At 42.1% G+C, this 15489-nt stretch overlaps 1 protein-coding gene across 1 annotated transcript in view; it reads right to left on the reverse strand.

Annotated features, from left to right (window-relative positions):
- The window catches only part of Abca13 (ATP binding cassette subfamily A member 13), a 436683-nt gene extending 421483 nt beyond the window's left edge, over positions 1 to 15200 (reverse strand). The window contains exon 1 of the mRNA XM_028891010.2: positions 14991 to 15200. Within this exon, the coding sequence (XP_028746843.1) occupies positions 14991 to 15059 (69 nt within the window). The 5' untranslated portion in view covers positions 15060 to 15200. The remainder of the gene's footprint in view (positions 1 to 14990) is intronic.
- Positions 15201 to 15489: the final 289 nt, after the last annotated feature.

The raw sequence follows: 15489 nt of genomic DNA on the forward strand, positions 1-15489 counted from the left end.
ACAGAAAATGTGATCCTTTTGAAGTTATGCCTGAAGATTTTTTCCAAGCAGATGAAAGATGTAAATCTGCAGGTAATATCAATGCAATACTATAAAGAATATAGGAATCCTCTGAGACAGTGTGTGGGGAGACTTCTGTATATACCACACACATATGTGAATACACACTAACACATACACACATATACACATATATACATCACATACACATATGTTCCTGGTTGGTTTTTTTTTTTAAATCAACTTGACACAAGCTACAGCCACTTGGGAAGAGGAATTCTCAACTAAGAAAAAGCTTCCACACATTGGCCTATAATAGGCAAGTCTGTCAAACATTTTCTTGATTAATGGTTGTTGTGAAAGAGTTCATCCCACTGTGGACAGTGCCACACTGGGCATATGGTCCTAGGTTGTATAATGAAGAAGACAGGGAAAGCCATGAGGAGCAAGCCAGAAAGTAGCACCCCTCCATGGTTTCTGCTTCAGTTCCTGCCTCCAAGTTCCTGCCTTGAGTTACTTCCCTGACTTCCCTCAGTGATGTTACCTGGAAGTGTAAAATGAAACAAACCTTTTTCCCCTCAAGTTGCTTTTGGTCATGGTGTTTTATCAGAGCAACAGAATCCCTAACTAAGGAACATGTATGCACATGCATACACAACATACACACACACACACACACACACACACACACACACACACACACCATACATATGCACCCCAACACACACATACACATGTGCACACCCACACAGACCCAAACTCTTAGAAGAACTCAAGAGTTCAAGGAAGACACTCATCAACGGGGTAGCCAGTCATCAACAACTCACTCACTGATAACAAGAAGCCGACATGCAGCCACGTCTCTTCAGACTGCTACGAGAGAGAAGCTTACTCGATTTAGAACAGTGTCACAGAGAAATCACTTCTCAAGAACACATGAAAAGAGAATTGTAAGATAAACAGAAACAAGGTTTCCCATGGCCCAACACACTAAAACAGCTTTCAAATCGTGTCCTTGGATTCCAAACAATGCTGGGATGAAACTATTTAAAAGACAATGACTTCAGTCTTTACTTTCAAATGATATTGACAAGTACTATTTAGGATGTATGAAGTTAGACTATAAAGAGGCAATATGATGAAGAATGAGGAGATGAAACGTACATACCAGGTAAATAGTAAATGAATTAGTTAACAACACACAAATAAGACATGACACTCAGAAGAACACTACAAAAAAAAAGAACTTCAATATGAAAAATTTCAGCAGTATATAATAAGGACTAAGAATACATGTGTATACCTCATAGTCTAATACAGAACACCTGACAAAAACAGGGGATGAAAATATCCCAATTTATCTTCATCGAACATTCCAGTAACATGTCTTGCAATAACTATGTATACTACCAGCAAGAGTCAATAAGAAAATACATTTTTATATTATATTTAATCATCTGCCAAAAATGTAGAACAGCTAAGAAGGAAAAACTGTGAAAACATATAAAAATATGTGTAATTTTATATGATATTTAATTTTATTAAAAGATACTAACTATTTAAATAAGGAACAGATGAGCATTGCTAATCCATAAAAGTGTCATTGTTGTGAAGATATCATTTCTGACCTCTGGGTTCAATGTAAACCACAACCCCTCGCAAAAGAACAGCCATCAAGCTGTTGAATGGACCCCAACAAGTATGTTGGTTTGGGTTTGCCTGTTGGCATACTTAATGAGCTTTTACTCAGATGTATTTAGTAGAATAAAAACCAAAAATATTCAAGATCATTTACATCAACAGGTCAAAAGAATTCATCTTCTAACATGCCAAAGCTTGTATAAAGTAATAGTAATAAAAACAATATACTCTTCACTTAGCAACAGGCAAACTGCCCTGTGAGGGAAATACATTGCCCAGGAACAGAGCTGTACAGATCTGACATATTAAATTGGAAAAAAAAAAAAAAAAGAGCTGCCCAATCAATGGGAGAACTTGCTATTCAACAACTGTGCTGTATGAGTTGCTTTCCTGAGAGTTAGGCTGGGAGACAGGTAGGGAGGAGGCCCCTGCCTGCAATGTAGGATATGGAACCAAATGGGGAAAAAAAATGATTAAAAGAACATGTGGAAGGAAACACAGATATCATATTGGTGTTAAGACACAAATTCCTTAAACTATAAAAAAAAAAAAAAGAATAAGCCCTATTACAATGTCATCAGTTTTCCTCCTTTTTTCCTTTAATAAAATTTATTGTGTCTAGGAACTGAAGAAATAGATTTTTTGTTTTGTTTGGGTTTTTTCAGTTTTGCTGTTGTTTATTTATTTTACATCCCAGCTGCAATTTTCCCCTCCCTCCTCTCCTCCCAGTCTCTCCTCTGACCCCCTCTTCCCCCCCCCCCTTCACTGCCCCCCACCCCGCCCCCCACCACCTTTATTTTATTCCTTAGGAAATCTACTGAAAATAAATAATAGACTTGCTTGCTCATTAGCGAGCATGGATCATGTCAGGCACCATTGTAGGAGCTGGGGAAACAGTGAACAACGTGGATGGAGCCCCTGCTTCATAGAGGATGAGGTGAATGGACAAATGTCCCTCAATCTGGAAAATTCAAAGCAATGACATGATGTCATCAGTGAAAAATGCACACCATGAAACTTTGTTTCATGTATAAAACTATAATATTTTAGTATAAAATTCCCTTCAGGCTGTGTGTAAAAATAAAAAAGTCCATGAAAGATGAATAAATTTTATGTTTAGATGGGATGTTAAGTTCTTTCCCCCCTAGGATCTCATTATAGATACAGGAAAGTTTCTCAAAACCTGGAAAATATCAGAAATCTAAAGCATCTCTGAGTCCCTGGGTATTTTGGATATATATTACACCTGCACCTGTGAAATGAAAGAAACCCAGGTCGGGTTCTTTGGGGCATTTTGAGATGAAAACTGAGCCCATCTTTGGCTTCCTCCCATGATCCTGGGGCATTTCCAAGCAGTACAGGTTCCTCAGGGTGACCAGTGGGATGGGCTTCACTGTGTGGGCTAACACCTTGGAAACCGTGAGGTAATTATTTTACCTGGTGTCTTTGAACTGACGTATGATGTAACTGGTACAAAGCTAATGCCTACAGAGTACATAAGTCAACTTCCACCTCACTTGCACAAACCACCCTCCAGACAGAGCTGAAAGCCATTTTTAAATCCTCCAGGTGGCTCCTGCAGTATGTGGTTTTGGTTACAGTAGAAAACACAAAGGATAAAATGCTTTGGTATAAAAAATAATAATAATAAAATGACCAATGAATTAAGAAAGAAAAGGGCCCCTTTGCGGGAGAAGCTTATCCCCAGCTCTCATTGACTGAAGGGAGGGGAAACATCCTACGTTTAGACTATCAAGGAAGTTGAAGCAAAGCATATAATTAGTTTGTTACCCTGGACTTGGAAAACAAAGACTTTGTGGTACACACGAAGTTCTATTGTGTCTGTTTGGGGCCTCCTGACGCCAACCTCTCAGAAATAGGGACTTTTCCAGAAGTGTTCTCGGCCTTTGTTGCTTCAGAAAAGCCAATCCAGCACTCACACAGTGCATGCAAGCGATGAGGAAGTCAGTACCAAATGCCACCTTAAGTTGCCCAACAAGGAGCTGGGACATCCCAAGAGCTCAGAGCCAAATCCCACTCAAGCCCAAAACCACTTCCCCAAGAAAAATTCTTGCAAACCTTGATGGTTGAACACTGAGAAAAAAAGGAAGCTGACAAGTCTTTCTCCCTCCTGCATTCTATCGAAAAGCAAATCATCTGTCTTCTGACATTCATTTATCAAACACTGACTTAGCATCGAACTTTGTCCAACATTGAGCTATAGCCTCTGGCATTAAAGAAGTGAACAAGAAACAATTTCTTCCCTCATATCTCAAAAAGGACAGAAAAAATGCAATAATGTACACCCTGGATGGAGAGGCTTTATGGTGAGAATGTTCTAGAGACAAAGAAGCCATCTGCCTCCAGATCATAACTGGGTTTACTCTGACCAAGAGCTCACACTCATTATGAAACAAGAGAACAAGTTCTAGAATGTTCTCAAAAGTATTTCAATATTGCTCTAGTTGCAAAAAATGAAACTGAGGTTGGGTCATTTGCAAATCGATAGGGCAAATCATTTTCAGTGAAGCATTTTTAACCCTCCATTTCTGTAGCCAGAGTTGGGGTGTGCGAGCTACTAGGTGTAGGCGGTCACACATTTTCTGCCGTAGCTGAGTCGAGTGAATGAAAGGGAGAAATTAGTATTTATTCCTCCTTATTCCTCCAAACAAATTTGCTGACCAGCATTTTTTGAACTGACGAAAAGTTGAACCTGTGGGAAAGATAAGGCTGGGACAATAAATCTGTGTATCCTAGACTTGGCAAAACAAGATAGAAAGAGTAATAGGCTCGATTGACCAGAAGTTGAACTCGAAAGAGAGTGTAGGACTAAAACAATAAATCTGAATGTGTTAACAAAAGCAGGACATAGGGAATTAAAATTTATGTCTCTATAGATACCCTGAATCCTGTTAGCAATTATCAACCTTATGCTTGCCTCATCCCTAGCCCCCGAGATATGTAACATTCTGCATGTGAACCTTTCATGTATAAACCCCTTAAAGTGAGTGCTCGGGACCTTCCCTCTTCTCACCTACTGCAAAGTGGTGTCGGGAGGTCCTGCCTAGGCTGGAATAAAGGAAACTTTTTGTTCTTACATCGGAAATCGGCTCTTTGGCAGTCTTGTTGCGGGCGGGGGGGGGGGTCCATAGAAAGGAAAGATGATGGCATAATGATATACAAAGTAAATCTGAATAACAAAACTAAAGAACAGACAACAAAGCAGAGAAACACATATATTTAATTGCCAGACCAGAAAGGAAGCTAGCAGAATTTTCATATAAATGAAAGTAGATCTGGAGCAAAAAATCCAACCTTGTACAAAAACCCTCAAAATGGAAAACTAAATAAACCATATTACACCACTGTAGATGGAATAAATTACAAATACAAACCACACAGGGCAGCAAGAAATCAGCGCTGGCTGTGTCAAGCCACATCACGTGACCTGTGTGTTCCTCCTGGAAAGAAGTGGGTCAGCAGACAGTGCAAACCAGACCGGAAAATTAATCCAAGTTCCTTTCTGGTTCAGCTGCGTTTCTGTTAAGCAAAGTTATTTAAAGTGTGCCAAACATATAGGTAACAACATCTACCAAAGGGCTGGAGAAGTGGCTCACTGGCTAAAAGCGCTTACTGCTCTTACAGAGGGCCTGAGTTTGGTTCCTAGCACCTGTGTCCGGTGGTTCACAATCTTCTGTAACTCCAGTTTCAGGAATTTGATGCCCTCTCCTGGCTTCTGAGGGCACTGCACTCACATGCACATATATATACACACAGAGATACACGTACATACAGGGAATTAGAATAGTAAAAGTAAATCTTAAAACATATATTTGGCATACATATATATTTGAAATACATGTAAAACATGTATATTATATATGTGTGTGCATAGATATATACATACCTGTGTATATACATGCTAGGATATCAAGATGCCCTTGGAAACAAGGATGCTTCCTCACAACAGAACTCATAAGACTGGTGTCTCAGCTCTCCCTCTGACGGAGCGTGCCAGTGTGTACTGAGGACAGAGTTCAAGGCTATGGTAGAGACACAAGCAAGGCTGTGCTCTGGTAACGCTAGTAGCAGCTCCTAACAGCTCACATGTGGAGACCACCAACTCTAACCCTGGCGTACATAAGAAAGAGTCTCCTGGCTCTCATTGCTTGGGGACATTCTGTCCTGCTTAACTCACTTCAGTTGTCATCGTCATCATCAGATAAACTCCGTAAGAATGCATTCAGTGCTGTTCACCGGAAGAGCCAGCAAGGGCCTGCCTGAGTTCTGCTTCGGGGAGATCCAGGTCTCTCAAAGCAGGCCCTGCTACTTCCGCTGGTCTGTGCCAACAATGGGCATGCCCCCTCCCTGGCCTCAGCCTCCTGAATCCGTGAAATGGGAAGAAGAGCTGTGAGGAAGGATATCCAGAGCTAAAGTTCACGATCAGCTTGGAGAGATAAGACACAGGGATGCCGTATGGTTCTGGGCAGTGTGACAAAAGAGCAGGTAACAGCTGCCAGTGCAGAAGGAGATGCTTTCATCCAGCGTGAGTACTGGCCATTCACTGGCTCCGTCCTCAGGCCTTGTGCTTCAGCTCCTTTGAGCCGGGTTCAGCCACAACTCCCTAACTCGATGACTGTGCTCAGTGCCTTCTGCCGCTTCCCCCTTGTTGCGCAGGAGTGCTGCTCTCCTGACGGAGGAGCACCAGAGCACACAGGTACACCTGTCCCGAGAGAGCTCCAGACCCTAGGCTAAGGACAGCACATGCTAGTGAGGCATTCAAACCTGACAGTGTTTCTACACGCCCTGGGACAGGCCTCAGTGCCTGGCACAGGACTGTTACAGCCAGACACCCACAAAAACTCCAGGCCTACAGGGGATGTAGAACGCACTTATGATCCAAGCATGAGGAGAGTTGAGGCTGGAGAATCAGGAATTCAAAGCCAGCCGGGGCTACAGAGTGAGACCTCTTCTCAACGCAACAACAGAAATGGGCCTGTCTATGCCAAAGTCCATAATTACAGCAAAGAAATCCCATGCATTCAAGGGGCCTTTGTTCCATTCTACAGAAGCCGCCATCCTACATAAAAGAGACCTAGCCTCTTGGTGGTCTTAGCATTTTCTCTCCACAGTCCTGGACAACTTCAACGACAATATCATAGAGAGAAGGGTCTGTTTGTTTTCATTTCTTTTTCCTCCTGGTAATCAATCAAATGGGGAAGTAATGAATCCAGACATTTCCCATTCCTTTGGAAGGCTGAAGGCTCTTACCCTCGGGCCATGGGTCAGGACCCAAAGGACACCTACAGGGGACCCAAACTGCCTGAGACCCTTTCTTCCTGCAGACATTTCCTCATTGCCCTTCAAAGTGTTTGGTCTGCTCCTTAGTCGCCACCCCACCTCAGCCAGTAGTTTTGTGTTTACTTGTGCTTTGAGCAAGGGGATGGGAGGAAAATACAGCCAAATCAAAGGATTAGAAGCAAATTAAGGTCAATCAGAACTGAAAGGGCCCTGTGATCCCTTCATTATGAATAGAAGAAAGGCAAACAAGCTCAGGACATGCCAGCTCTCAGCTCTAAAACCGCAAAACATGTTTGCTCCTCGGTAATTGGATTTCTGTATTACCTTTCCCAGGTCACTGAGACATACCCAGATGACCTGTAGTAGCCTCACGATGACCCAACAGTTTCCTTCCCAGGGTCTAGAACAGGTGTATTATAGCAGCCAACAGCCTCAGGCCACACCAGAACACCCCCCCCCAAGCACTTTTTAGTGGTTATCTTATCTATCCCACAGACACCAGATTATTCCCCAGATGTGTAAAGAGATTTCAGAGGGTCACAGTGTTGCAAGGCATCCAGATATGAGTGTAGCTGGCTAAAATGCTGCCTATGGGGCTTAATTATGGAAAGTGAACAACTTCTCCATGGCTGCTGGGAACCAGGAGAATAATGCACAGGCAAATGAACTGCTCTAGGGACTCCTCATCTCTCACCCCAGTCTTACTCAGCAACGCCTGCATCTGGAGCTCTTCTAGGGCAGCAGGCTGCTGGGAGGCAAAGCAGAAAGATCTGAGGGCTGTCAGCAGGTAACCACTTAGCAGTGCCCTTCAGGCGCTTCTGATGACTGACTGACTGACTGACTGACTGACTGACTGACAGACTGAGCCACAAAAATGTGTTGAGCCTGGAGAACTTGTGCATTCTGGTAACTACAAGTATGTCCCAGAGAGTAGGCCTGGCCATTGACACTTTTGCTATTGTGACCCAAGTAAAAATCATCTAATCAGCATTTACACCAACTCCTAGACAGTGCTGGAGAAAAACCATCAGAGGGATCTAAGCAGGGTCAGACCACTGACCATGTACCCAAGTCACATGGCTCAAGCCTTTCCTTGAGAGGATTCTGAGAACCGGACAAAGCTAACTGATACCTGGGACTTTCGATGAAAGGTTGAGAACAGCTACCATGTGAGTCCTCGGGACATACAGTTTGCAGAAAATTCAGCAGAGTTTGCCCCATCTGTCCATTCAAATATAACACAGGTATTTGAGAAGTCACTGAGTCGTGGTTGGTTACCTTTAAACTGTTCCACATTGTCAGAAGTTAGCAAGAATCAGAGCCTTGGGACTTCTTATCACCCCAGACCCATGGGGGAACCCTGAAACTTGGGAGGGGAGGGGTGTTGTAGTTCTCTTCATGATGACTGGAGATTTAAGCAGATTCTTAAGGAAGCAATGTTCTTTGTTTTTGTTTGAATTTTGAGACAGCTTCTCCTCATGCAACACAGGCTGGCCTTGGACTCACCATGCCACCGTTCCTGGAGAGAAGTTGAGCTCTATAAAGCAAACATCTTTCCTTTGGCCCAAATGAGTTAAGTAGAGCATTTCTCGGTGTGGAATGGCGTTACCTGAGGATTACAGTTGAGTTATTTAAAAGTCCTAAACCACCCAAGGTTTGGCTTTATCTCCTGAGGCAGCAGTTGTACTAACAAAGGTGGAACCCAAGCCTCAGCCAGGCTATCATTGGCTCTGTACTAGTTCCCTGCTGCTCCTAGGGTGAAGTCCTTAACCCCCAGCACTTCACAGTCTGATTTTACTTGGTAACGGGACCATTGGACACACAGTTTGTTAAAACATAGTCATACTGGAATAGAATGAGCTCTGATTCCACATGGCATGTCCTGTCCTCATGAGAGAAAACTCTAGACACACAGAGACACACAGGGATGATGATGAAAAGAGACACAGAAAGGGCCATGGAAACACCACTCCTCAGAGAAGCTAGCCTGCCCATAGCTGAGCCTTGGGGCTTCCAGCCTCCAACTGTGAAACAGCATGTTTCTCTTTATAGCACCTTGTGTATAGCATTTTGTTATAGTGGCCTAAGCAGACTCATATATGTTCCATGAGTAAGCACAGATTTTGCCTAACTAGCCTGCAGGGCAATGACAGGCTCACTTCTAAAATATCTCTCTTGATAGGGAAGATCTTACCAAGCATCAGGGAGAAGCAAGACTCCTAATCCAGAGAATATTGGTTTCAATACTGAGACTGCAGCAGTAACCCTTAAATGCTGCTATTCATTTAAGCCACTTATAGGTCAGTTCACTTGAAGTGTACCCAATGTCTGCTAATATAACGTTTGAACATTTGAACTTTCGAGGTTTTTTTTTTTTAATAAAAAGGTATTCTGAGGTATTAAAAGATACACAACTCTAGCATCTTATCAGGAGAGTCCTTCAGATCACGTTTGGTTTTTTTGTTTGTTTGTTTGTTTGTTTGTTTGTTTTAAACCAACCGAACTAAGAGTTCAGACACTTGACCAATGACCTCCTGGTTTCTGCTAACAAAACTTTAAGTCAAATACATTTAGCAGGAAACAATTGAATTCTAACTTCTAACTCCACAGAAATAGTAACAAGAATAGAATCAGCCCTAAGATAATGCCCAAAAGAAAGATGGGCTTTATATCTATGATTGTTTCCAATTTTAGAAAAAATGCAGAAATTGAGCTCAGCAAGTTTTTTTTTCAAAAGAACATTATGCTTCAAACCAAGTCAGGTTTGAGCATTGGAATTCAGAGACGGATGAAAATCTCAAATAAGTGTGAGATTCTTTTTTAAAAAACAAAACCACAGATAAAATGTCAGAGGTTTAAGTCAATGAAATCTGAAAGCCTGTTTCCTTCCATATTAAAGAGAAATAGTCTTTTTTAAGGTTGTTTTAAGTGTTAGAGCCTGAAGTGGATACAGGCTGAAATTCAGCCTGTTTGGGCTGGGCTACTTGGGAGCTTTCTAATGGTAGTGGATTTGAACTTGACTATGTGTTGAGCATAGAAGCTGTTATACTGGTACTCTGAGAGTATTGTGGACTTCTTCCAAGCCATGCCTGAAAGAGGAACATGGTGGGTCCCAGTCCAGGAGTCCAATTGATGAGAGAGAGGAAGGATTCTATGAGCAAGAGATATCGTCAAGACCATGACTGGAAAAAGTAGAGAGACAACTAGCCAAACTAGTGGAGACATATGAACTGTGGACCAATAGTGGAGGAGCCCCAATGGTACTGGACTAGGCCCTCTGGATAAGCAAGACCGTCATTTAGCTTGAACTGTTTAGGCGACCCCAGGTAGTGGGAATGGGACCCATCCCTAGTGCATGAGCCGGTTTTTTGGAGCCTAGTGCCTATGGTGGGACACTTTACTCAGCCTTGGTGCAGGGAGGAGGGCCTTGGACCTGCCTCTACTGAGTGTACCAGGCTCTGCTGACTCCCCATAGGAGACCTTGCCTTGGAAGAGGTGGGAATGGGGGGTGGGTTGTGGGGAGGACTAGGGGGGTGGGACGAGGGAGGATAGGGGAATCTGTTTGTTGGTATGTAAAATGAATAGAAAATCTCTTAATAAAAAAAAGAGGAATGTGGAAAAGAAACCATAACTCTTGTCTGTATCTGACAGAAAATACTTGTGGTATCACTATGGCCTTTTGAACCAACAACACTGAGAATTATGTGTGAGAAGGGTCTGGAGTCCAGAGTATATGTCACTGGGTTCTGTATTGAAGAGTACAGAGCAGAAGAACATTTCCAATACAGTTTTGTCCTTGGCTGCCTGTAGTTGAGAATTAACTGCAGGTTTTTAGAACCACAATACCTGTATTAGTCAGCTTTCTGTTACTATAACAAAGTAACAAACTCTTCATATTATAAAAAGAAAAGTTAACTTGACCCACAGTCATAGAGTTCTGGTCTATGATTAGTTGGCCCCATTGTTTCAGGCCTATGGTGACACTATGCATCATGGAAGGAATTTGTAGTGGAGAAAAACCACCATAAGCCAGGGAGCAAAGAAAGAGAAGAAAAGACCTGGGTTCCATAATGCCTTCAGCTATATGCCTGCCATGATTTGATAACCTCTCTTTAGGGTTCAGCACTTAAAGTTGCCATAACTCCCCATAGCATCATCCTACAGTCCAAGCCTCTTCCTCATGAGATTTTACAGAACATGCAAGATCCAACATGCTATCCATGTACACCACATGACACTTCAATCCCCCACTACTAGCCAAAGTCTTCAGCAAGGCTGTCCAAACCCAAACAGCTGGGTTAGCTTTCATTACCTGATCAATGACCAGGATCCCCTCCAATGGGGGCAACAGGAGAGAGGTTAGCAGTCACCAGAGAACAGGAATCAGGATGCATGGGATCTGACAGCAGTGACCCCAAGAAAGATCAAGGGTCAGGTTGGGCAATGGTGTCCCTAGTAAACAGGTCGGGCTCAACCACACTCGACCACATTAAAGCAGAGGAAATTTAAAAATAAATTTTAAAAAAGATAGAATTATAACACTACCAAAAAGCAGCATTGGTGAATATTTGCTATCTCATCGCTGTGACAAAATCCCTGAGGAAAGCAATTTAAGAAAGCATTCATTTTGGCTTACAGTTTTGGAGAAATAATCCACAGTGGCAGGGAAGGTAGAGTCGAGTCAGGAGGCAGCTGATCACATTGTAACCATAGTCAGGAAGTAGAAAGTGGTGGATGTTTATATCCATTTCTCACTTTCTCCTTCTTATTCAATCCAAGACCCTAGTCCATGGAGCCACACATTTACAATGAGATTTCCCACTTTAGTTATATTAATCTAGATAACCTCTCACAGATATGTCCAGAAATGTGTTTCCACGGAAATTCTAAATTCCATCAAGTTGACAATCACGATTACCCATCATGCATGGCTAAGAGTATTCTTATTTCATTTTTAAAGTCTTAAGTAATGAATTTGGTTGCTGTGTAGTTAAGATAAGTCAAAGACAAATATATAAATTCATGCATAAAATCCTAGCTCGTAGATCCTGGTTATAATAGTGTTGATGAGCTTGGTCAGAATCTATCCATGTCCATGGACACTCCTGAGGAGAGCAACCACTTCTACCAATCTGCCCAGGTCCAGGAAACCAACTCCAGGAAACTAAGTAAAAACTAACACTAAAACAAAAACAAAACGCTTCCAAGAGGATGTACCTGAGACTGAACAAATGGTTCAGTTAGTAAAGTACTTTCTATGATAACATCAAAACCTGAATCTCTACCTCCCCAGCATCCACATATCAAAAGGAGAAAAGTCTGGCATGGTGGCTTACATCTGGAATTCTAACACAGGGATGTAGGGACAGGAGCATCCCCGGAGCTCAATGGCCAGCTAGTCATCCAGAATCAGTGAGCTCCAGGTATGAGACCCTGTGTCAAAAACAAAGGTGCAGAATATTAAAGACACTGATGTCAGTCTCTAACACACACACACACACACACACACACACACACACACACACACACGAACAGAAACACATGCAAAAATATGCCTTCATGCACCAAGGACATGGTCAAATAGTTATGTGATTCTGATGAGGAACTATTATGCAATAAAGGCACTGGATAGGAAGACCATACATCAACTTGTAAAATGTTAGACTTCAATGGTTAGTAAAAAAGAGGAAGTCTATGAAATTAACTATCAAAATATGTGAATTATATATGCCAAGAAAGCAAACACATGAATCATCTAAATGGAATTTCATGGGATTTAAAATTATTCCCTTATTCTTATCATAATGCTTATGCAATAAATAAAATAAAAACTCGAGTAATAAAATTAGTGGTGTTCATGTAAATATAAAACTAGACTTCTCATAAACAATTATCCAAAACAGAATCTTAACCATCTATAAGGATGAGTATTATCTATCCATTATCTTGTTTTAATTTTTCTCTGAAATATCTATAACAAAATGATCTTCAAAGGAACAATAGGGGCTGGATAGATGGCTCAGTCATTAACTCTTCCAGACACCCAAAGTCAGTTGCCAGCACCCAGAAAGGTTGGCTCACAACTGCCTATAATATCAACTCCAAGCAACTGATACTCTCTTTAGACCTACAGTCATATGTACATATCCACAAATAGACACATAATTTAAAAGTTAAGTAGCTAGGTGTGGTGGCACACACCATTAATCTCAGCACTTGAGAGGCAGAGGCAAGTGGATCTCTGAGTTCTAGGCTGGCCTGGTCTACATTGTGACCAGTGCTACGTAGAAAGACCAAAACTGAAAACAAACAAACAAAAAAAAAAAGAGAAAAAAGCCTTCAAATTTAAATAAAGGATTTACAATCATCAAATAACCAAATGAAGGGGTTTTTAAGTACATGTAAAACAGACAAGCTTCTTTTCTCATACAAATAATGCCAAGTTCTTATTCATTGAATAAACGTTTATTTGAGATTTTTTTCACTCAGATTGGTTGTCCCTATCTGTGACAACACTCTATTTCCATAATATAAAAAACAGAATTTACAAATCATCCTTAGAGGAGAGGAATCTAGGAAAACTAGGTCAGTTTAAAGACATTCACCCAGAGGGGCCTGCCCTCAATATTTCCACTGTAATTTGACTAAGAGATGTGAACACATTACCATCCTACTGCCTCTGAGGTTCCCCTCTGACTCGTTTCTGGTCATGCAAGCTGGAAGCCTAGCACTGTTTTCCCCTCTCTTCCTCACAGAGCCCATGGCTCATGTCCTAGATGACCAAAGCATTAGTTTCTTTCATACTGTGCTGTGATAAGAATCTCCCCCACTCATCTGAGGAGCTCTGTGGTGAACACATCAAGTACACTAACCATTCTGGCCATCTCCCCAGGAAGAAATCAACTAAGATACCTGTATGAGTCAACTAGTAAATGTCAGAGCCCACTCAGAAAGCAGCACACTCCACCACTCAGGAGCGAGGGAGTCTAGGTACCACCCATCACTCCATCACTGGGCTATTGAAGTTAATGAATTCACATACACAAAAGGAAAAGAACAATGTGTTCATGGGAAGCCAGTTTCCTCTGGAACACTGTTTTGTGGGAAGACAGGTGTAGATCCCACAACTTACATGTTAATGAAATCCACTGTTCATCAAAGGAAAACCGCACTGGCAGAGAATAATACATTCACAGCTCATCAGAAAGCATGTGTCTCACTTGCTTATCTCTGATGTCAAACCTTTTGTGCAATCAAATTCTCAACTAGATTCTTCTGATCCTTATGTCTCAGGACAGAGAAACTCTCCTTTAAACATTTGCTTCATTTTGAGAAGAAGGGGAGGATACTCGGCTGAAGGAGTCAGCCAAATGAAATTCAGTTGTCATGACTGGCAGGTCCACTGCTGAAATGGACATTTCTAGTGCTGAGGCTTACTCAGAAGCAGCAGGAATAAAAGACTGTTCATCATAACCATATTTCTGAGAGGTTTTTTTTTTTAAGCTGAGATATCTGTACAAGTTTGGTTTGCTCAACTCCACTCTGCTCAGGAAAGCCTAGCTGCTGTAAACTGAATGTAGTTCTGAAAAAAAAAGATGTGAATTAAGACTAAGACAGGACATCATAGATTAACACTGAGGGTTGTATGGTGTGGAGCCCATTTATGTTCTTAGACCTCAGGTTTAGACTCAGCATCAGCAACCATAATATTATGTTTATGCATTAAACATTTCTGATGCCTTGTTTCTTAAGTCAGAGGATTTGTAACTCAGTTTTTGTAACAAAAGTCCCAAATGCCAATTCTTTCAAGCTCCACTTGTCATTTTATTTCTAAACTATCCTTTTTTTCTGACAGATTCTATTCAACAGTAGAATGACCCTGAGAGTTCAGCAATGTTAGCCTATAGGATAGGTTCTGTTGGAAAGTAACTGCCTTCTGGGTCCCTCGTGGATGTTGGCACCTTCCAAGAAGCAGGGTAGGCCAGATCAGACCCTGATCTCTACCCAGTCCTCCCTCCCAAAACCCTCCGGAAAGCCAGGACACTTACTGGGTGCCGCAGTCTGCAAAGCCAGTTCTTCCAGAACAGGGCTTGGAACTGGCGTCCAGCGTGCCCCATGCCGGCTGCTCCCTGCTGGCTTCAGGAAGTCAGCGTGCAGGGTCACTGCTTATATCTGCCGGCCTTCAGCAGAGGCATGTGGTCTATTAGCCAATTCTAACAAAAGTGAGTGATGCAAGAGAGATTATTGGTGACTTGAATAAGGCAGGCATCAAATGTCTCCTGGTGTTCTGCCTCTGCTGAGAAATCTTTTCACTAGATGGGTGGTGCAGGCGAGGTCTGGGCTCTAAGCAGCTGCCCTAGGGGCCCTTCCTGGACATAAACAAGGAGCATGTCCATCATTTCCCAGACCCCACACAAGGGCACGTGCAGGAAAGACAGGAGCCACGTTTTCCCCTGACTTCCCTTTCTCCTGATGTAAGTGGTTGAACTCCACTGGTCCCCTCTTTCCTATAATGTCAGGTATCACATTAATTTGCCAAGATATTTA

Source organism: Peromyscus leucopus, chromosome 10, assembly GCF_004664715.2.
Source record: "Peromyscus leucopus breed LL Stock chromosome 10, UCI_PerLeu_2.1, whole genome shotgun sequence".
Taxonomy (NCBI): Eukaryota; Metazoa; Chordata; class Mammalia; order Rodentia; family Cricetidae; genus Peromyscus; species Peromyscus leucopus.